Source organism: Schistocerca americana, chromosome 6 (genome assembly GCF_021461395.2).
Source record: "Schistocerca americana isolate TAMUIC-IGC-003095 chromosome 6, iqSchAmer2.1, whole genome shotgun sequence".
In the NCBI taxonomy this organism is placed as follows: Eukaryota; Metazoa; Arthropoda; class Insecta; order Orthoptera; family Acrididae; genus Schistocerca; species Schistocerca americana.
In genome coordinates, this window is record NC_060124.1 from 102478891 (window position 1) to 102505571 (window position 26681).

The 26681-nt window shown below is 38.9% G+C and overlaps 1 protein-coding gene across 1 annotated transcript in view; it reads right to left on the reverse strand.

The window, feature by feature from the left end:
• The window catches only part of LOC124619783 (T-complex protein 1 subunit theta), a 91679-nt gene that overhangs the window by 10174 nt on the left and 54824 nt on the right, over window positions 1–26681 (reverse strand). Inside the window, exons 4-6 of the mRNA XM_047146371.1 lie at window positions 24944–25005; window positions 24729–24866; window positions 8264–8509 (exon numbers count right to left, since the gene is read on the reverse strand). Of these exons, the coding sequence (XP_047002327.1) occupies window positions 8264–8509; window positions 24729–24866; window positions 24944–25005 (446 nt within the window). The remainder of the gene's footprint in view (window positions 1–8263; window positions 8510–24728; window positions 24867–24943; window positions 25006–26681) is intronic.

Sequence of the window (26681 nt, forward strand, 5' to 3'; positions counted from 1 at the left end):
AAATACAGAGAGCGAAAGGCTATTTACAATTTGTACAGAAATCAGATGGCAGTTATAAGAGTCGAGGGGTATGAAAGGGAAGCAATGGTTGGGAAGGGAGTGAGACAGGGTTGTAGCCTATCCCCGATGATATTCAATCTGTATATTGAGCAAGCAATAAAGGAAACAAAAGAAAAATTCGGAGTAGGTATTAAAATCCATGGAGAAGAAATAAAAACTTTGAGGTTCGCCGATGACATTGTAATTCTGTCAGAGACAGCAAAGGACTTGGAAGAGCAGTTGAACGGAATAGACAGTGTCTTGAAAGGAGGGTATGAGATGAACATCAACAAAAACAAAGTTTCTGTAGGCTCACAGAGGTGACCACTTGTTCAACATGAAATGTTGAATACCAAACTGGGTACATGTATTCTGTGACAGTACCAGAAATACAGGGTTCCCCGCACTTAAGGAGCCCCGGGAAACGTATTATAAAAATCTTAATATCTCATAACACATTCTACTGTGTTTGGTTGGTTTGCGCATGCCGTTATGGCGCGCGCGCACGCACGCACACACGCACACACACACAGAAACAAAAATTGTGCATGACATTCCTTTACGACTGAGAAATGAAGGTAAATGACAAAAGGTGCTGGAAATGACTTCTTCCACTAGTATACACAGGTCAACATGACGCTGTATTTTTGAGAACATTTCTGCCGGAGTATTGCATTTCACAGAAGATGTTCTCATGTAACTCATCGACATGGCAGCAGCTGTGAACTGTGGCGACAATGAGTTTCATGAGCTGTGTATGGGTCTTCTGTTTAAGTTTTCTGTGCATTATCACTGCAGTGCAGCATCAGACCTTTTTTTATGCTAGTCACCAGTTTAGTAGATATTGCTTCATGAATTTGTGAAGTAGGTTGGATGATGAGGAACTGACACTTGGCTGGTACCACCAAAATGGGCGAACATGCCACATATCTAAAGAGAGTATGGGTGCAGTGGAATCATTTCTTCTTGACACAGAGTGATTTCCAAAGGATTACAGGCCCCATAGTCATTTGACTTAAACCTTGATGCCTGACTTCTTTCTGTTGGTCACCTTAAAGGTAATGTGTACAAGAACAAACCACACAACATAAATGAGTTACATGAGAACATCCGTCAGGAAAACCAGTCAATCATGCCAAATACTCTGGCAGCAACATTCACAAACACATACCACTTCTAGCACTGTACCTTCATTTCTCAACCATAAAGGTATTTCATGTACAAATTTGGTTTCATGTCCTGTTTTATTAAGAATTTTACAATGCTTCTTATGGGACCCCTTACAAGTGGGACACCCAATACACTCCTGATAATCTCTGTGATCCAGCCACTTAATACAGCAAGTTGTTTCATAAAGTGAACTTCAATACACAATTTACACAGCACTTCTTAAATTGAGAGCCCCAGACAAGCATTACTGTCCGGTATTTCAGAGTTTCACATTTCTAATTCAGTACCAGATCACATCACTTAAGCGTGCAATGAGCTTCAATATTTCTCAAATGAAAGGTGCACACCTGGATCTTTATAGAGTTGGGTCTTAACTGGTTTGTACTGTAACAGATTGACAGGTGTTCCAAAGCTGCAAACATTACTTCCATTACTTCTAATTTGTGCTGTGTGCGCTTAGGGCAGTATGGTAAGTACACAAAAACCTTCTGGTGTCTGTGAATAATGGATAGTCATTTGTGTAGACAATGAACAGCATTAGAACTAATACACTTTCTTGTGGTAGACGATTTTTATGCAGCTCTCGATTGACAATACTGCCTTTGGATCCTATACTTCTGATACAAAAGCAATGCCTTAATGCATATTCATATAAACAAACCATTTCAAAGCTTGAACTATGCCAACTACGACCCCATCACTGGCATGACCTATTTTGCTCAAAAGGGCAAAAGAGGGGGGGGGGGAAGGGGTCAGAGCCAGCACTGAGGCAATTTAAGTTATATACCAGTGCCAAATACTAATCATTTTATATGTTAGCACGACTACATAACTTTGGTAAAACTAATACAAGCATTTCACAAATCATGACACGGAAACTCTTCACACAGCACTCATTAGGCAAGACAGCACGCATCATGAACCAATCCTCGAGAAACTCAGACAATTCCTGACAAAATGTAGTTTATAATGGACAACAGAGGACACCAAACTACGTCACACAAAGTTGCTATTAGTTCACATAATGAACTCTTTAGAGCATAAACCAAACAGCCACAATTAAGTCTGCAATTGGCCTTCATACAGATTTAATATTAATAAAGCATACAGCAACATCAATCTTGTTCAATGTATACGTGACAAGATAAGTAAGTGTCCTAGACAACCCAAGTACCGAAGTGAAGATTAGAGAGAGAGAGAGAGAGAGAGAGAGAGAGAAATATCCAAATATTTCTCGATGTTTGCTATGGTGTAACTTTACTACTTTCTTGCTGCACTTGGTATCTCCTTAACTGCGTCATTAGGACGGCAATTACATGGCTTTGAGATGCAAGATTTTAATTTAATTTTTTAGGATTACATTGTGGACAACAAATATATGTATAGTGTCGCCTGCAAAAACTATATGGCTTTGAAGGGAAGGATATGGCTTTGAAGGGAAGGATACACAACTACAATGATGTCCAAAATTAAAGAAACAAACTGCTGTTTCCCCATCCTGTGTCTAATTCACGATATAATCATATAAACTGTCAACAGATATCCATACAATCATGTTCTGCTTGGAAGATGGAATTTCGGTCAATGGAAAACAACGCCAATGATGATATTAGGGCACCCATCGATCAGAGTAGCATTTATTGGGTAGTCCCACATTGACAATCATTGTGTCCACAGCCACAGACAGTGCAATATGGCACAGAGAACATGCCTACCAGATTCTCTGCAGTGGAGGGCCATAGGAATAACGGAAGCAAGACAGTCGTAAACTTATGTGGCCCGATGGCTTAATGTGAGTCATTATGTTGTTCCTCAGATGTGATGATAGTCAACGGAGACCGTAACTGTATCGTGAATACAATGGCAGGGCTGACCACATATGACATCAGAGAGAGAGGACTTATTTGGCTGTAAGGGCACAACAGTACGGCCTTAGTACTGCGTAACAACTGGCATAGGACCTCACAGCATCCAATGGTGCACGCGCGCGTGTGTGACGCGTCTTCACAGAGCGGGTGACGCGTCTTCACAGAGCGGGTGACGCGTCTTCACAGAGCGGGTGACGCGTCTTCACAGAGCGGGTGACGCGTCTTCACAGAGCGGGTGACGCGTCTTCACAGAGCGGGTGACGCGTCTTCACAGAGCGGGTGACGCGTCTTCACAGAGCGGGTGACGCGTCTTCACAGAGCGGGTGACGCGTCTTCACAGAGCGGGTGACGCGTCTTCACAGAGCGGGTGACGCGTCTTCACAGAGCGGGTGACGCGTCTTCACAGAATGGAATGTCTAGAGTGAAGTCTTCAACATGCCAACTGCGCAGTCGAAGAGTGAGCCGATGTTCTTTTCACACATTAATCCCGATTTGGTTTGGGAAGTGATTCTTGATGGATTCGCATCTGAAGGGAATGTGGAAAACCATTTTGAGACCTGAACATTGTGGAAGGAGAATGATATTGAGGAGGAGCGCTACTCGTGGGGGCATGGATTCTGTGGACCACTCAAATACCTCTTAATGAAATTGGACAGGTAAATCAGCAAGGTTTAGCTGCTGTCAGGTACCGTGACGAGGTCTTGGGACTTCATGTTTGGTTGCTGCAAGATGCTGCGCGTACTGATGGACGATAATGCTCGACTTCATAGAGCACAGTGCTTGATGTTTTCTTGGAAACAGAAGATACTGCAAACATGGTGTGGCCTGCTTGCTCTCCCGAATTGAATCCCATAAAGCATTTCTGGAATGCACTAGGGAGATGGGTTATATCACGTCAACATCCACTAACCAGTCTCCAAACTAGCGAGCAGCTCCGCAGGAAGAATGGGCGTTATTGCCTCAATGTGACATTGATTACGTTTTTCACTGCATGCTCCATCACTGTCAGACCTATATGGCTGCCAGAGGTAGTCACATCCCATAGTGAACACATTAAACAATTGTCAGAAAGTGTATGCAAATCTGCTAAGTTGGAAAAAACAAAGAACATGTTCGTCTACTGTTCTGCATGTTGCAGTTGTTTACTTTCTGTATTTTTTACACTGTTTCTACTTTGCTATCACCTGTTTATACCATTTTGTGGCAAAATAAATGCAAACTTGCAAAATTGCAAAATTTCCGTTTGTTGCTTTAACTTTGGACACCACTATCTATGAGACTGCAAACTTCCCTTGCTAACTACTGTTTATAAAATTGCCTACTCCTAGGACGACTGTGTAGGATACCTCGAAAGGTCACTGTAAATATGTATATTTCATTTCATGGTGCTATCATGTAATGCAGCCTGTTGGGGCTATCCTAACATGTAAACCCTCATGAAGCATGCACATAGCTGCTGTTAGAGTGGCTTGTGTGCCTCAACAATACAGATAGCCATAACGTAGGTACAGCCACAGTGAAGGATTTATCTGTTGACAGGCCAGAAAAACGTTCAGTTGTGAAGCGAGGCAGCAGCCCTTTTCAGAAGTTGCAGTGCCAACAGTCTGGACGATTGACTGACCTAACCTTGTAACATCTACCAAAATATTCTCACTGGGTTGGTACTGCGAACCGCTGGCAACAGGAAACTACAGCCATAATTCCTCCCAATGGCATGCAGCCTAGTTAAATGATGATGGTGTCCCCTTGGGTAAAAATATTCTGGAGGTATAATAGTCCCCAGTCAGATCTCCAGGTGGGGACTACTAAGCAAGATGTCATCAGGAGAAACGAAACTGGCATTCTATGGATCGGAGCGTGGAATGTTAGATCACTTAATCGGAAAGGTAGGTTATAAAATTTAAAAAGAGAAATGGATATGATGAAGTTAGATATAGTGGGAATTAGTGAAGTTCAGTGACTTCTGGTCAGGTGAATACAGGGTTATAAACACAAAGTCAAATAGGGGTAATGCGGGAGGCGGTTTAATAATGAATATGAAAATAGGAATGCAAGTAAGCTACTATGAACAACTCAGTGAACGCATTATCATAGCCAAAATAGACACAAAAGCACACTCCTAGCACAGTAGTACAATTTCCTACACCAACTAGTTCTGCAGATGAAGAGTCTTAAGAAATGTATGATGAGATAAAAGAAGTTATTCAAATAGTTAAAGGAGACAAAAATTTAATTCTGATGGGGGACTGGAATTCGATAATAGGAGAAGGAAGATAAAATAAAATAGTAGGCGAATATGGAGTGGGTGAAAGGAATGAAAGAGGAAGATGCCTGGTAGAATACTGCACAGAACATAATTCAATGATCACTAACACTTGGATTGAGAACATGGAAGAGACAAGAATGTTTCAGACTGATTATATAATGGTTAGGCAGAGATTTAGGAACCAGAACTTAAATTTTAAGACATTTCCAGAAGTAAAAGTGGACTGACCACAATTTATTGGTTATGGACTATAGATTAAAACTGAACAGATTACAAAAAGGTACAAAATTAAGGAGATGGGACTTGGATTAAGTTGAAAGAACTAGGGGCTGCTGGGTTTCAGAGGGAGCATTACGCAACAGATGACTAGAGCAGGGGAAAAGAATACAGTACAAGATGAATGGGTAGCTTTAAGAGATGAAATAGTGAAGGCAGCGAATGATCAAACAGGTAAAAAGACTAGCCCTAATAGAAATACTTGGATAACACAAGAGAGATTGAATTTAATTGATGAAAATACAATATTTAAAAATTCAGACTTAAATGTTAGGAAGTATTTTCTGAAGACATTTATTTGGAGTGCAGCCATGTATGGAAGTGAAACATGGATGATAAATAGTTTAGACAAAAAGAAAATAGAAGTTTTCAAATTGTGGTGCTACAGAAGAATGTCGAAGATTAAAGGGTCCATCGAATAACTAATGAGCAGGTACTAAATAGAATTGGGGAGACAAGAAATTTGTGGTGCAACTTGGCCAAAAGAAGGGATTGGTTGATAGGACACACTCTTGAGACAGTGATCAATTTAGCATTGGAGGGAAGTGTTGGGGGTAAAAATAGTAGAGGGAGACCTCGAGATGATTACAGTAAGCAGACTGAGAAGAATGTAGGTTGCAGGAGCTATTTGGAGATGAAAAGGCTCGCACAAGAAGGAGTAGCATGGCCAGCTGCATCAAACCAATCTTCGGACTGAAGACCATGTCACCATGTAATATGAAAGAATTGCTAACTGAATGCTTCAGATATGTATGAAATGGCAATTGCAGAGATCTGATCAAGCTGCAAATCATCGCTTGAGAATCATACTGAAGATAGACCATGATCAGTGCCTGACACGAGAACTAGGCTGCAATATACTGCTATGCAAATATAAAAAAAATAGTGTTATCTTTAATACTTGATGGTGAGTAATATAATGTTAAATTCAGAATTTGATTTCCATGTGCAAAATATTCACGTCAGCTCACTATGTCAGAGCAAATAAACACTGGCATACCACTGACAATTATGTTAATTTAAGATCCAGGGAGTAAAACTCTGCAGAAGAGGGCATCCATAAGGGAATGAAGGTGAGGATGATTGATGACTGAACAGTGAAATTGTTAAGCCAAGAAGAGTGCTCATTAGGTGCCACACAGGCACAAGTTCCCCCCCCCCCCCCCAATATATTATCGCAGACAATCGAACTGGCGTAAGACATAATAATGATTCAGCAGTACGTAAGATCCTGTTGCTCATGTCTTTCGAGTGTGCTCTCTGCCACTTCTAACTCTTTAGGTATTCAAATGTATTGGTTGCTTTTCTCTTGACCTGTTTCCTTTGATTCAAGATCTTATATGGCCTGGTAAGAAGCAAAATTTCCCAGTATAAGTAAAGGGCAACAGCCAAAAACTGTTAATCTGTGGTTGTAACATACAAAAAACTTTTTCTTTTGTCATTTCTTATCTAATCATCTGTCTGTGTCCGTCCGTCAAAACCCCTTCTTAGGAATGGTAGAAATATCAAGGTGAAATTTATGTCACACACTAAGATCTAAGGTCCCTTGGTGATGAAAAAATTTAAGCTTCTATGTCAATGCAATCAGAACATATATTTAAGTCATATATTCTGATACTTGGAAACTCACAAAAACCTATAAGGTAGTTCCCATTTATCTAGAATCAAGTAATTTGACACAGGCAAGGTTACGAGGTAGAAGTGAGGCGGGAGGGAGATCAGTAAAGTGTTAAATTTTAATTATTCACATAAATATTTTTTTCTATATCAACTGACACTGCATTTGTAATCCAGCAATAATCTCACAAACTAGCGCAAGATTCTGATCTGGATTTCAGTAACAGGTAGAGGGACTCACAAGTAAGATTTGTGTATATAATTTATGTATATTTTGTGCTAACTAACTGAGCTATCATGAAAGGAAATACCCTGCCATTGTACAAATGATGCCTTTGTCATTCAGCAGTGATAGGCGTAAGGCCACCCAGCCACCATGCTGACAATCTATGCCTTCAACGTACACAGCATCTGCACTGTTTGAAATAAAAGTAATACTGGTAATTAATTCAGGATTGCACTTCCATTGTTTGAGGTGAGATTCTAACATCCCATAAAATATCCATTGCAGTGCTCCACAGAAAAATTCAACATTTACTTAACAGTAGCAGCCTTATGGTCAGCTGCACATTTTCTTCTCTGGAGATTTCCATCAAATCCTAGCAGTAATTGCAACAGGGACAAATGCACATGGAGTCACCATCTCCAATTGCTATTTAACATTGCATGTTAATATAACTCCAAAATTAATAAAATAAATGAAAAATTACAATAGCAAATGTGAAATTACAGAAATTTAAACTTAAAATTTGAAGTTAAAACATTCTCAAAGATCTTGGAATTTCCAGGACCGTTAGTATCAATATTCATAATAGGCTAAACTTGTCCAGTGACTTGATTCACAGGATGGATGAACTATCAACATATAAACATAATTAAGTGCGTAAGGAAACCTTCGTGTGCAAGTACTACTTCATCTTAACCAGATGTTTTTTAGACTATGAAAAATTTCTAATGTGTTACTGTATTATGTTTTGAGAAATGAGTAAGTGCTCTTTATATAATCACATAAGAATGTTGAACTTACTAGTCTAGGAAGAGCTGTGGCACCAACTGTTTTGCAAACTCTTCTGATGTCCCATTTGCTGGATAATTTAACAGCCATCATATTATACTTGTTTATGTAATGGAGTGCCATGTCTCCAAACTTTCCTCCGCTTACAATAACGTCAGCACCAGCATCAGCAATGGCTTTTATTTGATTTTCTAATAAATTTTCCTCACCTCTGCTGAACTGCATTAACTCATCAGCTGATTTGATGAGTACAGTGCCCTTAAATAAAAACAAAATACAATTTCTAAATTATGCATATTCACATCTTTTGTAAGTGCACACACATCCTAATATTAAAGTAACTTAAACACAATCTTACAAAGAACAAAATTTATGATACACTGCTGCAACACACACAAAATATGTCACTTACAAACATCAGGATACAGGCATCCAAGACAAATGTTGTGATCTGACTCTTTTGAAGAGACTGACAAATTACAGATTAAAGGTATACTGAATATGAGAATTTTGTAAACATGGCAACTATCAATGTATCACTACACTGGATAGTTTGTTAGTTACATGTTCCATGGATCATTTTGCAAGGTAGGTTGTAATAATGTGAAACAGTCATTTTACATTCACATCACAAATTAACTTATACATACAGTTAGTTTCTGAACATTTCTAAGGGGTCTAAGGGGGTTTCTTTTTCCAAAAAGAAAAAAAGACATACAGATGCAAGTTAGTAATTTCTACCCGCCACCTTTCACACATTACAGCAATAGGAATTATGCTATAGAAAAGAAGCAACTGTCAAGGAGAAACTTTCTAAGTTTGTTTTACTATGCTGTCAGACAATTTATATCACTGGCTAAGAGATCAAAAATTTTTGTTGCAGCATTGTGCTAAAGACAAGCTTTACGTGGATCAATGAATGTCATTTTTCTTTCTGGTATTTTAATCATGTACCTAATTGTTGCTTTTGAAGTGTAGTGTATTATTTACAACAAACTGCATGAGGGAATACATATACTGTGAAGCAGTAGTCAGAATACCCCACAGAGGCCTACAAGATGGTCGTGAGTGAGCACCACATATTATTCTTACAGCATGTTTTTTCTGTAATGAAGACTTTCTTAAATATGAGCTACCCCAGAACATTATTCCATACGACATTATTGAATGAAAATATGAACATACGTCAACTTACTGATTTCTCTCCCCCTGATATTTGCAATGATTCTAAGTGCAAATGTGACTAAGTTGTTTTGAGAGTTCCAAAATGTGTGTGGTGGTTTTTTTTTTTTCTCCTATTCAAATTCTCATCAACATGGACTCCTAAGAATTTTGAAGTTTACACCCTATCTATTGGTTCCTCACCATATGTTACACTATCATTGGTGTAGTACCGCTAGATGTGCAGAACTAAATATGTTGTGTCTTCTTAAAATTGAGAACAAGACCTTTCGCAGAAAACCAGTCAATGATACATTTAAGAACTTTGTTCTCCATTTCTTCTGCTCCTGTAAGCAAGCTTGGATTGCAGTGTCATCTGCAAAAAGAACTAATTATGCTTGTTGTATACTAGAGGGAAGATCATTTACATGTATGAGGAACACTGGTGGACCTAAAATTGAACCTTGGGGAGCCCCATATGTGATATATATACATACATATTGTCCCAGTCAGAATTATGTCCCTGAACTACACTCCTTGAATTACTAAGTATTCTGTATTCTTTTGATCAGATTCGACATTACCCATTGGTTGGCTATACCATCAATTCAATAAAACATCAATTTATCTAGGAGACTACTGTGATTCACACAGTTAAAAGACTTAGAGAGGTCACAGAAAATACTAACTGCACTATTTTATTATTTAATGCTTGTAAAATCTGGTGAGTAAACACGTAAATGGCATTCTCAATAGAGCAACCCCTTTGAAACGCAAACTGTGATTTGCTCAGGGTACTATTGTTGCTAAGGTAAGATACTATTCTAGACTACACAGTCTTCTCAGAAATTTTGGAGAATGATATCGGCAGTGAAACAGGTCAGTGGTTATTGACATCTCTCTTACCATCTTTGTTAAACAGGGGTTTAACAATGGCATATTTCCATGTGTCTCGAAAAATGCCTTGAGTTAGCTATGCATTACATATTGCAGGTAAGACTGGGCTTATTACATGGAAACAAACTTTTAATACTCTACTGGAAACACTATTAAAACCAGATGAGCTATTTTTGAGAGAATCTGTCATTTTCTTAATTTCAGGAGGAGAAGTTGTTGATACATTCATATGACTGAATTTTATGAAAGTTACATTTTCAACGAACTGCTGTGATTTTACTCTGTTTGTCCCTAGGCTTTCTAATGTATTTTAGAAATGAAACGGAAAATCCAGGATGGAATGTAGCAATATTATGGAAAGGAAAGTTACCACTGGGTCGCAAATAGGCAAAGCAAAAAGACTGTCACAAATAAAACTTTCGGCCCATTAGGTCTTTGTCGCGCACGCGCACACGCACACGCACACCCGCGGCCACACCTGCGCAACTGCAACTCTCACACACAACCTGTGAATCGCATGAGAGTTGCGTTTGTGTGAATGTGTGTGTGTGTGTGTGTGTGTGTGTGTGTGTGTGTGTCTTACGGACTAAAAGCTTTATTTGCGACAGTCTTTTTGTTGTGCCTATATACAACTCAGCATCTCTGCTATATGGTGAGTGACGATTTTTCTTTTCATAATACTGTATTTAAAAAACGATTATTAAATGGGTTTGCTACCTGTGACTCCTCAATTATAACCCCCCATTCAGTTCAATAGTGGTGATATCTTGTTCTATGGCTGGTTGTCCTGTCTCATTTCAGCACATTCCACATGGCCTTCTCTGTTGTCAGAAGTACTGATTTCTGACATTCTGTGCATATTCTTTGATTTTTTAATAACCTTTCTTAGTAATTTTGAGTAGTTTTTGTGATGTGCAACTACTGCAGGATTCCAACTTCCTCTTCCCAAAAGATACCGTATTTACTCGAGTCTAAGCCGCACTCGAATCTAAGCCGCACCTGAAAAATGAGACTCGAAATCAAGGAAAAAAAATTTCCCGAATCTAAGCCGCACCTGAAATTTGAGACTCGAAATTCAAGGGGAGAGAAAAGCTTTAGGCAGCATCTCCAAATCGAAACAAAGTTGGTCCACTGTAATATGAGACAATTTAGGTCGAATGAATGATGATACAGCTACAGTAGTTTGGTTCGAGTCGTAAGCTTAGCAGTTAAGCTTTACCAGGTAGCCATTGCTACGCGTCAGGCGCTCCGTCCGAATTTATACGGGTACCCTTCCCTTTTCACGTGCTTCGTCTGGTTTGAGTTGATTGCTTATTTTTCTTTGATCTGATAAGCGCAGTTTTCTTTGTTATAGGTGTTTACGTCACTCTACGCTGAAAATGCATTACTGTACTGTCATGCATTGTTTGTCGTACTCTGATACTGCGTATTTACGGCCTGTCGCCGATCGCGGCATGGCTTGCTTTTGAGCGCGCTACCGCCGCTTACAAATAAAAAAAAGAAAGAGAGAGAGAGAGAGAGAGAGAGAGAGAGAGAGAGGAATCGTCTCATTAGCGAAACAATGGCAAGAGACTGCTACTTGGTGTTACTCACACTGCTGCTTTCTTTGATAATGATTAACAAGAACCAAATAATAGACTGCGTATGATAGAAGATGTTCTGAACGAGAGTTTAGCGGAAATTTTTCTCCGTTTGAAAATCTTTGCAGGCGCCTCTTTAGTACATTGCATTCTGCACAGAAATTAGAGTCATCTTAGATTTAAAAATCTAGCCAATTGCCTCGCTTCATTTCTGACTGTATCACCGTTTAGCATAAGAATAATACGAATATACACATGACATGATATGTACATTCTTCCGCGTTTTCTGTTGTCTCACTCTAGTTTTGTGGTTTATTACGCAGACAGGATTTAAATGAGATAGTAGCAAACACGAAACAATACATGGCAAAATGTTTATATTCGTATTATTCTTATAGTGACGAGAATACTGCATGTGATTCACAATTTATAAAAGTTCGTATTAGCAACCATCTCTTCTCACAGATAGGAAAAAATTCAGAACGTAGAGTTGGCCATATTGACAAACATCCTAAACATTCTTGCCAGTCGGGTTTTCGTGGTATATTGAAATGCTGCTACATTCGAAGATGAACAATACGGAATTATTATTTACTTCGTTGGATAATGTGTGAAAATGCAGTGGTCGAAACTCGGCGCGGAGAAAAAAGCTTGTCTTCCACCTATTTTTTTTAATTTATTTACTGACGCAGAGGTTTTGGCGCCAGTATTTATCTTTGTGCCTACAAAGCGTGCTTGTGTAGCGCTACATATATTCGACGGCAGAACTAAGTTGTGGCGGCACCCACCGACATTTTTAAGAACTTCCGCTTGCTTTGCACTCGATTCTAAGCCGCAGGCGGTTTTTTGGATTACAAAAACCGGAAAAAAAGTGCGGCTTAGATTCGAGTAAATACGGTACATTTCCCTTTTCCTTTCATGACATACTTTTATTCCTCTAGTGATCCATGGTTTTTTACATGCGTGTTTAGTGTCCTTTATGATTAGCTTATGCAGAAAGCTATTTTCAAATAATGATACGAATTTATCATGGAATAGATTAAATTTTCTGTTAGCATTTGGTTCATTGTAAATTACGTTCCAAGCATCTCCTTTAAACTAATTTTAAAAATATTTGCCATGGAGTCATTAACTATTCTAACTGATTTCCAATGAGGAGTATCAATACTGTACGGCACTATGTTATTTATCCTAACTGCGCATCATGATCAGAGAGTATTTGTAACTGGATAAACAGTTATTTTATTACTTTGAGCTTCATCAAAGAATAACATTATCAATTAGAGTCGCACCGTCTTTATCCACACATGTTGAAAAGTTAATATCAAATTTTATAATCCATATCACAAGATCATTTTTCCTATAGGAATTCTTTAGGAAATCTACACTGCCGTCACCACAGACTTAATTGCTTGCTGCTGTCTGACAGATAGCACAAAAAGGAATTCCCCATAAATGTTCAGTGGGGATCTTTTAACAGTTATATTTAAAAGTGAACTGTTTTTCAGGATTAATTCACGTGCACATACTTCTATTTGCTGATCACTACAAAATCTACTTGTCTCAATGTTTTTGAACTTGCTTTCTGTCTCAATGTATGTTACAACTCCTTTTACTATGTTACTTTTACATGAGTGAGCTGCAATAGTGTCATCTTTTATATGTAACTTATCTAACATATAGTTATGTCGTGCTTATACAGGCAGAGGGGTCATCTTTTCAGAGCGCTCTACATTTTCCAGACAACCAAGAAGCTCTTCTACCTTGTTACTCAATCCTCTACTATTTTGATGAAATAAGCTCTATTTACTTCTTTGTGTGTTATTAAGCATTTTCTGAGGCTTTGTTATTTTCACTTCTTTTAGGACAGGGTGCCTGAATCCTGATTCTAACCTACAACAGGTGCCCCTCTGACACCAGTAACCATAGGGATCTTGGTATGTATGATGGCAGCCCTCGTATACCAGTATTACCTGCAATAAGCTCAACCAACCTATCTTTCCCTCTCCTGCTCCGGTGTAGGCCACATCTAGTATATTCCCATCTCCCAATTGCAGTGACTGGCACTGCTCTCATATGAGATTTCATTTCAGTCAACAGCAGCCTGTTCAACTCAATGTTCACACTTCACAGCAAGTTTACCCAGCGCTGGTCATGGTACTACAGGACCTCCACAAAAAAACCTTTGAGTGTGTAGTTGCTACTCCTTTTTCATCAAGGTCATTCCCAATGCTGTAATTATTGTTCTTAGCCAGGCTGTTCCCTGCTCCACCAATCATAATAATCTGATACCCTTTGAACAAGTTCCCTATGTCCTCTGTCACCCGGCTAAGGCTGACACTTGGCTTCACAATACTTGTGACTTTGTCCCTAATTTGTCCTGTACTATTTGGTCTACACTCTTCCTATGACTACCACCTAGCAACAAGACTCTTCTTCCTACTCTCTTTCAGTACCGACCTACTTTGAGTTTCTTTGCTAGATGTCTGCTGCACCCCACTGTGACTGACAGCTGGATGAGGCTCTTCCCCACCTACTTCAGGTAACAAGTCAAATTTATTAGCTATGTTGCTCAAATGTAGATGAACTTTCAAGGACTGTTCTCCTTTTGCCCATTGCTTGTTACCTTTAGGCTCCATCCAGCTCCCAAGATCCTTTTCCCCTTCAACCTATCTAATTCAAATTTCGTGTGACTTAATTCAGCCTGAAGGGCACGAATCTTTGCCTCCTGCTCAGTGATTCTCTTGTCTTTACTGCAAAGCTTACAGTTCCATGGGAGAGCATCACTCAGTTCCCCATTCAGTTCCCCACTACAGTCACCCCCGTGAAATTCCAACACACAGTCTACACATACCACTCCCTCTTTGATTGTCCTGTGGCAGCATCCACACTTATCACACATTGCAACACAGATTACATGGTTAAAAGTACAATTAAATCACCTAACATAATTTACACTAGACAAATTTTCATTACTTATGAGCAGCAAAAATTTGGCCTACAGATTAGCACTTCAGCTGTATGATGCAATGTAAAAAGTTATTTATTTCTGCTTACAACAAGAACTTAGCACTCACTCAAGTGCAGTGTCTGTTAAACTATCTTTATCATAATATACTGTAACTTTATTGTACACAAGCTGCATGTAAACAATCAACTAGTGCAAAAGATTCTAAATCAAACAAAATTAATATTTACGCTACTTTCCAGAAATGCAAACTTAACAGTGAATCGCCACACTCAAATTAAATTGTTGGAAAGGAAAACAGAACAATTTAGCAGGATTCTCAAAGTTAATTGTGCCAAAGAAAAAAATACATATACTACTACTACTACTACTACTACTACAACCAACCCTAAAATCTTTTCGCATTTTCTGGACTAATACACAAAGGAAAGTTATAGCTTTAATAGTAAGCTTAAAAATGCAGTGACACACGCATTTAATGAGTAATTTGTACTAAACAAACAGCTTACCTTTATGACAGCACAAAAACTGGAAATATCAATATTCATAAAAATAATACTGACGTACTACTGGTCTATCAACAACAAAGACTTTTCCCTTGATAAGCAGCTGTACAATCCAAGTCTGTGTGGTGTTCATAGATTGTTGGCTTGTTGTCAATGAACTGACATATTGCACATTTCGCGATTTTTATGTAGTGTGCTGTAAGTTAATAACTTGGTGTGGAGATGTAAGACTCCTAGAATTGATGTGTGAAGACAAAAATAAAAAAATTAAAAAAAAAATTAAAAACGGTATAACTGAAGCAATGTATAACGTGTGTAGCACAATTTAGAAAATGCCTAGGAATACTTCTGAACTTAACAGTTGAAATCCACACTAAAATATAAACTGACCGATGTACGTCATAAATCAAAAACAACCAAATCATGAATGACATATCTGCTTCGGTTCATAAACACACGATCAGAGGATACTGAGCTACCAACCAATAACTGTCATTCAGAGCCCGCCATCCATTAAGTCATTTGGGAAAATGAATAAATTCACACGTTAGTTGTTGCAGTGCACCAAAACAAATGATTTAGCACTTATTATTGCTGATTAATCGTATCACCACCACCACCACCACCACCACCACCACCACCACCGAGTCATCAATCTTCCAACTAGTCCGATGCAGCGCACCACGAATTCCTCTTGTAAGTAAACTTTTTCTCTTCAGAGAAGCAATTGCAACTTATGTCCTCAGTTATCTGCTGGATGTATTCTGATCTGTTTTCCTCTACAGTTTTTACCCTCTACAGCCCCTCCTAGTACCATGGAAATTATTCCCTGACAACTTAACAGATGTCCTGTTGTCCTGTACCTCCTCCTAGTCAGCGTTTTCCATGTGTTCCTTTCCTTGCTGAGTCCACAGAGAACCTCTTCAATCCTTACCTCATCAGTCCAACTAATTTTCAACATTTGTCTGTAGTATCACATCTTAAAGGCTTTCCTTCTTTTCTGTTCTGGTTTTCCCACAGCCCATGTATTACTAACATACAATGCTGTGCTCCCTATATACAGTGAGAGGCAAAGAGATTACCCAGCCTGAATAATTTAAGAGTCCAAGAACAAAGCATTCCGCATGCCCAGGTTCAGAAGTGCCAGTGTTCACAAGTCCAGCAGTCTGCAGAGCTTCGGCTTTGTTGTTATATCGTCAAATAGAAGCATTATTTTTTAATAGTTAGAATACAGTACATTTCAAGATTCACTGTAAATTAATTCATCATATTTCTTTTGAAAAATCATTCTTTGAGCATGTAGAAACAGTTGAAATATGAGAACTCCACATCGGTAAAAATACTACATTGTTGAGTATTTCACATCCATTTCAACAGCTGCGTGGGTAGGCTGATGTTTTATGAACATAAAGGATGACCTTTCGAATCCAAATAGAGTTAAATGTGGTTTTTTTAAATTTAGATCTGTTCAGGTAATATTTTAAGCCTTAATTCACTACAAATTGTGCAGTTGTAGGCTTTTCTAGGTTCCACATTCTTTCAAAAGATTCCATTTTATAATAGTCTAATCTTTAAACACACAAATGGTCATAGTATAAAATATTGAAAATGGATGTATTTATTTGTAATTACTTCGACCGTCACCTGGTGTGTGTATAGTTTTCAGCTAAGAGAACTGTACTAGCTGACTGGCATATTTTATACAAGCAAGTAGATGTGCCTTCCAGTCTCTGTTTCCAGTTTAATATTCATTCTTCAACTACAGTATGCCTATTCGACCATTACGCTAAAAAGAAGAGATCTGTAGCTCGTTGACAGCATGTCAACTTACTGTGCCAATAGCTGTAGTATGTGTCAGATCGAATATCACTGCAGCCTTTTTTAATTGTGTGACAAATGTTTCTTGCTTTATTTGATTTTTGTTGTTGAATTATATTTTCTTTCTTTTTTACTTTTTTCAATATTCTTTTCAATAAACAACTAATTATGGTTTGTGAATTTGATGTCTAAAATTAATCTTTCTTTGAAGGTAATATTTATCTGACATCCCATAATAAAAATAATCAGCCCTGAAGGTTGATAATCATCTGACTCTCATTAAAACTCAAATTATATAGTAGCAAGTAAATTTGTATTTTGAAATTAATATTGTTGGCCAAATACCTATACAGGCCTTTAACAGAAAAATGAAATAAAATGAAGAGTAGGATACGTACAGTGTCAGTGTTTTGTCCACATGCCATTGGCATCAAGAACAGCTTGGAATCTTCAAAGCATAGAATTTACAAGTTTTTCCAGTCCTCATTTGTGGCATTCACAGTTCCCAGAGGAGGGTCTGGCCAATTGTCCCAAAGAGTCGTCTTAAGCTGAGCCCATATGTGCTCTGTGGGATTGAACACAGGTGTCTTTGGAGGCCAAGGAAGGCACTGAATAATATTGTTCCTTCTCTGAAACCAGCTCTGTATCCTGATGATAGTGTGTGATGGATGATTATTGTGTAGGTGAGCGAGACATCCTTCATGGTACCAAAGTCAAGCTCCAGGGTGATTACATTTTCAAGGATATGTTCAAAGCATGCTGAATTGAACTTGCCTTTGATACATTTTAAAGTTTCTGCACCCTTATAAGATATCCAGCCCCAAAATTTCACATCCATGCATCCACTTCTAGCATGTGTGGCCACAAAGCGCGTGTCATATCATTGCCGATATGTGTGGTGAACAAGAGCAGCACCTCTGCTCATGGAATCAATTGTGCACTCATTGGGGAAAATGACATTCCTCCAATTGACATCTTCCCACGAGTTCACAATTTCTAGTCTACCCATAGCTTGTTTGTCACACAACAGTTCTATAAGAGCATGACAGGACCTGATTCCATGGTCGTTTAATCTTCTGAGAGCAGTTCTCGATGAGTTTGGGAAATGTGAAGCTCTCCTTAGTTCCCAGATGATTGACAATGGAACACACTGGGCCATCCTGACCAATTCTCCACCTATCTCCACCTACAGACTTGTCATCTTCTAGGTACTGGACATCTCATTACATTACCATTGTCTCTAAATCGTTTATCCATCTCCTTGCTGTGGAAGTATCAACACCATAATGATGCCCTGCCTCAGATGCAGTAACACCATTATCAGAAAGAGCAATTATTCACTCGCTAATATTAACATCATCATCTTCGTTTCCCCTCTATCCAACATCTGGTTGGGTTGGGGTATCAATGGTACTTCGCCACTTTACTTGGTCTTTCCACTGTCCTCCTTCCAAAATTTGGTTCCATAGCAGGTTTCTCCTCCTCATACTCATCTTTATTGTATCAATCCATCTTGTTCTCAGTCTTCCTCTTGGCCTCTTGCCCTTAATCTTGAACTCTCATCATACTTCTTGGTATTCTTCACTCTCCCATCCTACTCACATGCCCAAACCATTTTAATCTATTCTTTTCAATTTTCTCAGTCAACTTCTCCACTCCAATTTCCTTCCTAACATCTTCATTTTTCACTATGTCTCTCCTCGTCTTCCCTAGCATACTTCTCAGAAACTTCATTTCACTGGATTGTATCCTACTATCCTCTCTTCTAGTCATAGTCCAAGTCTCTGAGCCATAAATTAGTATGGGTGGGAAGTAAGTCTTGTATAGCACCAGCTTGCACCCCATTGGCACTTCCCTTCCCCACACCAAGCCCCTCACACCCTGGTAAAATGTGCTACCCTCAAAATGCCTACAACTGCACAATTTGTAGTGAATTAAAGTTCAAAATATTACCTGCACATAAAGGTGTGGTGGTGGTGGGAGGGACAACTGAATCCAGTTAGATTCAAACACTCATCCTTTACGTTCATAAACTCAGCCATTGAAACAGATGTGAAGCGGTTGTAGTCATATTAATTCTACTGATGTTAAGTTCTTATATTTCAAATGTTAATAAGTGCTTGAATAATGATTTTCAAAAGAAATGATACGATGAGAATTTGCAATTAACCTCGCCATATACTGTATGCTAACTATTTGACCATGTAAACACAAAGCTGAAGCTCACAGACTCAGAGTCTGGCACTTCTTAACTTGAGCATGCACAATGTGCTGTTCTTGGACTCAGGCTGGGCAATCTTTTTGCTTCTCATTTTAGATTCACAGAAATTTCTTCCTGAAATTAAGGCCTATGTTTGATACTAGCGGATTTCTCTAGGCCAGTGCTAGTTTGCTTATTACGTCCTCATTGCTCTGTCTGTCATGGGTTTTTTGCTACCTAATTAGCAGACTTCTTTCACTTCATCTACTTCATGATCCTCAATTCTGGTACGTTTCTCGCTGTTCTCATTTCTACTACTTCTCATTGAGTTACTCTCAATCCATGTTCTGTACTTATTAGATTGTTCACTCCAACACATCCAGTACTATGATGTCACTTTCACTGACGGTAGCAATTTATCAGCAAATCTCATCATTGATATCCTTTCACCCTGGATTTTAATCCCACTCTTGAACCTTTCTTTTATTTCCCTCATCACTTCTTCGATGTATGGACTGAACAGTAGGGACAAAAGACAATGTCCCTGTCTTAGACCCTTTTTGATCCGAGCATTTCATTCTTAGTCTTCCAGTCTCATCATTGCCTCTCGGTTGTCGAACATACTGCATATTACCCATCTCTCCCTATAGTTTTTCTCCATTTTTATCAGAATTTTGAACATCTTGCACCATTTTACAGTGTAGAACACTTTTTTCAGGTCAGCAAATCCTATGAACGTGTCCTGATTTTTCCTCAGTTTTGCTTCCATTACCAACTGCAACATCAAAACTGACACTCTGGTGCCTTTACCTTCCCTAAAGCCAAACTGACCGTCATCTAACGAATCAACTGTCTTTGTCATTCTTTTGTTTATTATTCTTGTCAGCAGCTTGGATGCATGAGCTGTTAACCTGATTGTGCAATAATTCTATCACTTGTTGCCTCTTGCTATCGTGGAAATTGTGTGGATGATGTTTTCCAAACGTCAGTCTCATACATTCTACAACTTGGCACCTCTCCCAATGATTCAAGAAGTTGCAATGGAATGTTATCTATCCCTTCAGACTTTCCAGCAATCTACTCTCTCTCCTTTTCATTTAAAAGTGGAAATCCCTTTGTATCTTGCTTTTAATTTCGCCGAAGATTATTTTCATATTTCTGTATGCTGAATCCATTCTGCCGACACTCATATCTTTTTCAATTTCTTCACATTTTTCATGCTGTCAGTTTCCCTTAGCTTCTCTGCACTTGATATTCATTTTGTTCCTGAGTGACTTTGATTTCTGCATTCCTGAACTTCCCTGAACGTTTCTGTACTTCTTTCTTTTGTCAATCAGCTGAAGTATTTCATCTAGAAGGGAGAACGGAAAGAGATACTCAAAGTACCCTCTGCCACACACCGTCCGGTGGCTTGCGGAGTATGGATGTAGATGTAGTTGTAGATAGATCTATTATCCATGGTTTCAGTTTCTTCAATGTTGCCTTCCTTATACCTATGGTTTCCTTTGCTCTTTTAACTAACGTCCATTCCTGTTCAACTGAACTGCCTACTGAGCTATTCATTATCACACTACAGACAGCTCTAGAGAAATTCAAGAGTCTCTCTTCATTTCATACTACTTCAGTATCCCACTTCTTTGTGCACTGATTCTTCCTGACCAATTGCTTGAACTTCTGCCTACTCTTCATCAGTAACAAATTGTGATCGGAGTGTGTATCTGCTCCTAAAGTATACATCTTTCTTCTGTGATTCTTGAACGGAGTATTCGCGGTTACTAACTGATGTTTATTGTAGAACTGTATTATTCTTTCTCCACTCTCATTCCTACTATGAAGCCCATATTCTCCCATAACCCTTTCTCCTACTCCCTCCCCTACAACTGCATTCCAACCCCACGACCATTAGATTTTCAGCTATCCTTATAATTGAATTACCCATTCAATATCCTTACATACTCACTATCTTTTCATCCTCTGCTTACAGAAATCCTTGTCTTTTTCCATTTCACTTCACCACACCACATTATATCCAGATTGAGCCTTAGCATTTCCCTTCTCAGATTTCCTAGCTTCCCTGCCACATTCAAACTTTGCCATTTCACAAGTCAGCTTTTACAACTTTATCCTTTATTGGTTATTCTATCTTTTTCATCTCAGCCTTGGCAGTCCCCTCCTGGAGATACAAATGGGGGCCTAGTCCACCATATTTTGCCAATGGAGAGATGATCATGACATTTCTTTAACTACAGGCCACGTTCATGGGGATACACATCATGTGTCGTCTAATGCAGTGGTTTCCACTGCCTTCTGCATTCTCATGCCATTTATCATTTCTGACTCTTCTGCCCTTAGGGGCAATTTCCCACCCAAGGGCAAGAGTGTGCCCTGAACCTCTGTCCACTCCTCTGCCCTCTTTGACTAGGCAGCTGGCATAACGACGGTGACTTCTTATGCCAAAAATCATCAGCCACACCATTGCTGATGATTTTTATACAAAATTTAAGCAGTTGGCAAGGTTCAAACCAAGGACCGAGGATGTTTTGATTACTAGTCAGAGATGTTATCCGTAGACCACTGGTGCACCTCCCTTTATTACTGTTATTTGTAGTAGTTACTACTACATATAAATTGATAGTGGAGGGGAAGGGGAATTACTGAAGTCAGCTGCATAGGGATATCACACATAATCAGCAGCAACGAGTGAAAAGGTTTACCAGACTGGGATTCAAATCTGGGATCTCCCGCTTACTAGGCAGGTACGTTACCCACTGTGCCATCCAGGACAGTTTTATCACAACTGCACGTACTACCTGGACACTTCTCATGGCTGACCCACACTCCCACTGAGTGCCACCTATCTGCAGTCATTGTCCATTTCCTCCATCCTCGCTACTCAGATTCCTGGTAAGGTCACATGTATTTGTGTGTCCACACTGTGGACTGCCTAGATGGGCAATGGATTCCCCTTCCCCTTCCGTCTTCAATTCACATCTAATGTATCACAGCTGCAGGTTTCAAATGGTGTCTTTTCTTTCGGACATGCATTATTATTATTATTATTATTATTATTATTATTATTATTATTATTATATGCATGGCTTCACTCAAACACTGCTAACAAAGTTTCCCTGTGAAAAAGTGCAGATGATAAGAGAGAACTAGAGTACATACCACAAAAGAAACATTATGACGAATGTGTAATGAAATATTTTTTTAGTGGCGTACACATAAGAATATAAGGAGTGGCAGGCAAGAAACAGTGTACAATGAGACACTGGAGCTAACTGTCATTATGCCACATGTGATTGACACATGCACATTGCTGTGCACATGCATCATTTAAAATTGATTGTCATGTTAGTTTAGGTATGGTGAAGGTACTTAATGACTGTAGTATTCAGTATGGGTAGCAGAAAGTAATTGTGACAAGTATCATATTAAGAAGCAGCAGTGACAGTTTCCTGAATATATAAATTTATCTACAGTGAGCCAGAATCAGAAACAGTGGCCTGGTACGGTTCTTGTCCCACTGTTGCCAGGATAAACGATTCTGTGAACGCGCGTGTGCACACAAGCAACACATTTCCAGAAACACCTTATAGCAGCAGTCACTTGAAAAGGCATATTTTAACAATTAAGTTGCTAACTGAAATTACTTTTACTTAAAACTGCCAAATTTGAGTTTTGCAGTAAGCCAATATACTGTTACGAAAGCAATGGCATCAGCTAACTGCAACTCAGAGTTGCACACCAAGTGAAATAGTGAAAAACAAGTTATCACAATCCAGCCTAACTAAACCTTGGAAGAGCTTGTCCTACCACAAATACTTAGTACAAATATGCCACACATACTGCAATAAACTTGTGTAATGGTTCAAATGGCTCTAAGCACTATAGGACGTAACATCGGAGGTCCTCAGTCCCCTAGACTTAGAAACTACTTAAACTTAACTAACCTAAGGACAACACCCACATCCTTGCTCGAGGCAGGATTCGAACCTGCGACTGTAGCAGGTGCGCGGTTCTGGACTGAAGCGCCTAGAACAGCTCGGCCACCACAACCGACAAACTTGTGTAATGCTAAATTGCAACTTTAAATTATGCAAGCTATCATATTAGAACAATTTAGCACCACTTGTTGCGTTAGTAATTGCTTTATTTGTCATGAAAGTGAGCATTCAACCAAAAAAGGTTCACCTTGAGTTCCTTCAACTAACCAAAAAAAGGTAACTTGGTGAAATAGTGTGGCAAACATTTAACCACAGACTAAATATTAAATCATATGCCTGATTTCAAAAATCACTACTTTTCTGCTTTGTGCACATCACTTTCTAATAATGAAGTTGACTTAAGATTGGCCAAGCAGCTCCCATAATGACTGTAGTTATTGAATTCTGAAACTGGCAGTTTTTGTCAACAAAACCTAGCATATATTTTTCTTTAGTTACATAAGCTTTGAAAAAATACATGTTTTCATGCACAATTCATGGTGATAGGATAATAATTTAGTAGAAATTCTGCAAAAATCTTAATTACAATTCAAATTAAGTTTCAATTTGAAAAGGAAAAAAGTAAGACACATTTAAGTTGCAAGTCTCTTCAGTTGGTTCACTCCTCAGCTTCTTGAGTATCAAATTAGTCAAAAGACTCGACATGTGGAAGCTAATGGGCAAGGAGACTGCTGTACAAATCAGCATCATGGTGTTTTCATCTTTACTGCTAAGAAATTGCAAGATATACCCATGAAAGGGCACTATATGACAAACTTATCAAACTCATTACACCCAAGTGTAAGTCGTGAACACAAAAAAATTAAGTGATAAATGCAATACTGAGACCAATCTCAGGGTCAAGCACCAGAAAATAGTTCCTACATTTTTTAAGGGACACTGGAAATATGTACAACCTATGATAAAGAAGGACATTAATATAGAGATGTTAGGGGAAAACACAAGAAAATCGCACAAATTAATATAGGCTATCACTCACCTGCAGCTGATTGATAGTTCATGCTTACACATATGTAAAATCATAGATAATGCCATTAGTTTCCAAACCATCTTTTTCCAGTTTAAGTGCATAGCGCATTTCCATTGGATTAAAAAACATTGTTCAAAATCTCCCTTCTCAGCAATAAAAAAGTTGGTCTTTACTTAGCCACCCCCCCCTCACACACACACACACACACACACACACACACACACACACACACACACACGAGCTATTCTTTCTAACCGTTGACGCTAAACTACTGCACTTAATAATGAGTGTTATACCAACAGAAATTATCATAGGTGTATTCCTCTAATACTGAGAAGGAAAGAAGTTCAATGAAAAGGAGGATTACCTTCGTTTCTGTCTGCATGATGTCCACTGCACACGTAAATACTGCCACTTTGGCTGGTGATTTTTTCAAAACATCACTGTCAACCGTACGTTTAAATACCATCCCCTGCACAACGTCTGAATTTTGCAGTCCCGAACCCTAAAGCAAGCAGCACATAAGTAAATGCCTTCATTATTAATGTCTAGTCAAATTTAACCACACAGGACACAACTTACCAAAATCTTGCACACTCTGATGTTATCCACATTAAAGGTAGTCTTTTCAGGAACATTTGACACTGAAAAAAACAGAACTTAAGTCAATAATACATAATACAAAAATAAAAATTAAGCAGTTATAAGAATACATGAAAATGGCACACTATTTCACAAAAGTTTTCAATATTTTCTAACAAAGGCAGTCGACATTCCCGAGTCGGACGTTAAAAACAAACATAGCATCTGATGCCCCATATTCTTTCAAATATAGGGTATGATTGTTATCAATCATCAGGCATTCTCAGTGGATGTTAACTGTATAGTTTTCCAGGTCATGCACTGGATCAGACTGTGAAATCCCATGATGTTTTCAACAATAATGTTTATTCGACATGTTTTGTGTTCTAGATTCTGCAACATTACACGCTACAAACTCTGTTTTTTTTATATTTACACTAGATTTAAGAATGGTATATGATCGGAATGAAGAATATAAATCAGTGTTTAACGCTTGTACAGAAAGTTTGATTAATGACATCATACGGCTCACAGTTGTAAGACGGAGCCACCAGCGAATCCCTCACCCCAAACACACACACACACACACACACACACACACACACTCTTTGTGAGTGCTTTAAACACTTCCAAGAAGGAAGGGGGACAATAGGAGACACTACCCGACTGGCTGGCTTGTGACTGCGCCAACACTGCACAACGTACACAAAGTAAAGTCACTTTCATCCCAGGATCATCATGTGACAGCGCGAATGACAGCCCCGCCATGAGATAGCCCCTCACAGTGACCCAGGATTTGGGTACATGCAACCCTTGTTCCAGACTCATGCCTCACACTGATGCCAGAAGAAATAAAAATTCAACTTGGCACCCGTAGAGACCTCACGACTAACTGAAATGCAACTTTCACGATGGCCATCGTTACAGGTAATTAGCCCTGGTGCCTTGGGTATGGCACCAAAGGCAAGTGTCGAAGTGTGGAGTGGCGCAGTTCACGCTTGCCGAAAAGCAAGAAGGTGTGCAATGAGTGATCCCAAATCGAAACAATGCTCATGATGTTCTTTGACTGTGAGGGTCTAATCCATAAATAATTCTTCCCTGTGGGGACTACATTAAACAATGCTACATATGTGGAAATACTGAAACATCTGCTGTAACATATCCACTGGGTACATGCCCATTATGCCAAACAAGGTGGCTGGACCTTTCTCCATGACAATACCTGGCCACACAATGCCCTTCTGCTGCAGCAGTTCTTTGCTGAAAGGTGAGTTGTGTCACTCAGACCAAAAAAAACAGACACTATGCATTTTCATTTAGCACCACTGATTCCACCCAAGGTCCCTATGCAGCTGATGTCGATAGTTCCTTCTCTTTCCTGTCCTTTCTCCCTCTCCAATCTTCAGTTTACATAATATGTATCACACATCCAAAAGAACAGACATCACACGTTCATATATTCTTCTTGTTCCCTATACTGAAAACAGCCCTGAAAGACCAGGGGTCTTTGGACTTTTGAATGTCCAACATAATTTTACAACCCACCTGAAGACTATCCCTACAGCATTACCATCAATGGGGATTATTTCGAATGACAGTGACTGCTGTTTCACGCAAGCCAACAATCCGTTTGCAATATAAACACATTCACTGAACTTTCAGGACTGAAATTGTAGAATCATTATGAAAACTGTTTAAGTAGACATTATCATTTACTGTATATCTCCGAATTCAAGAC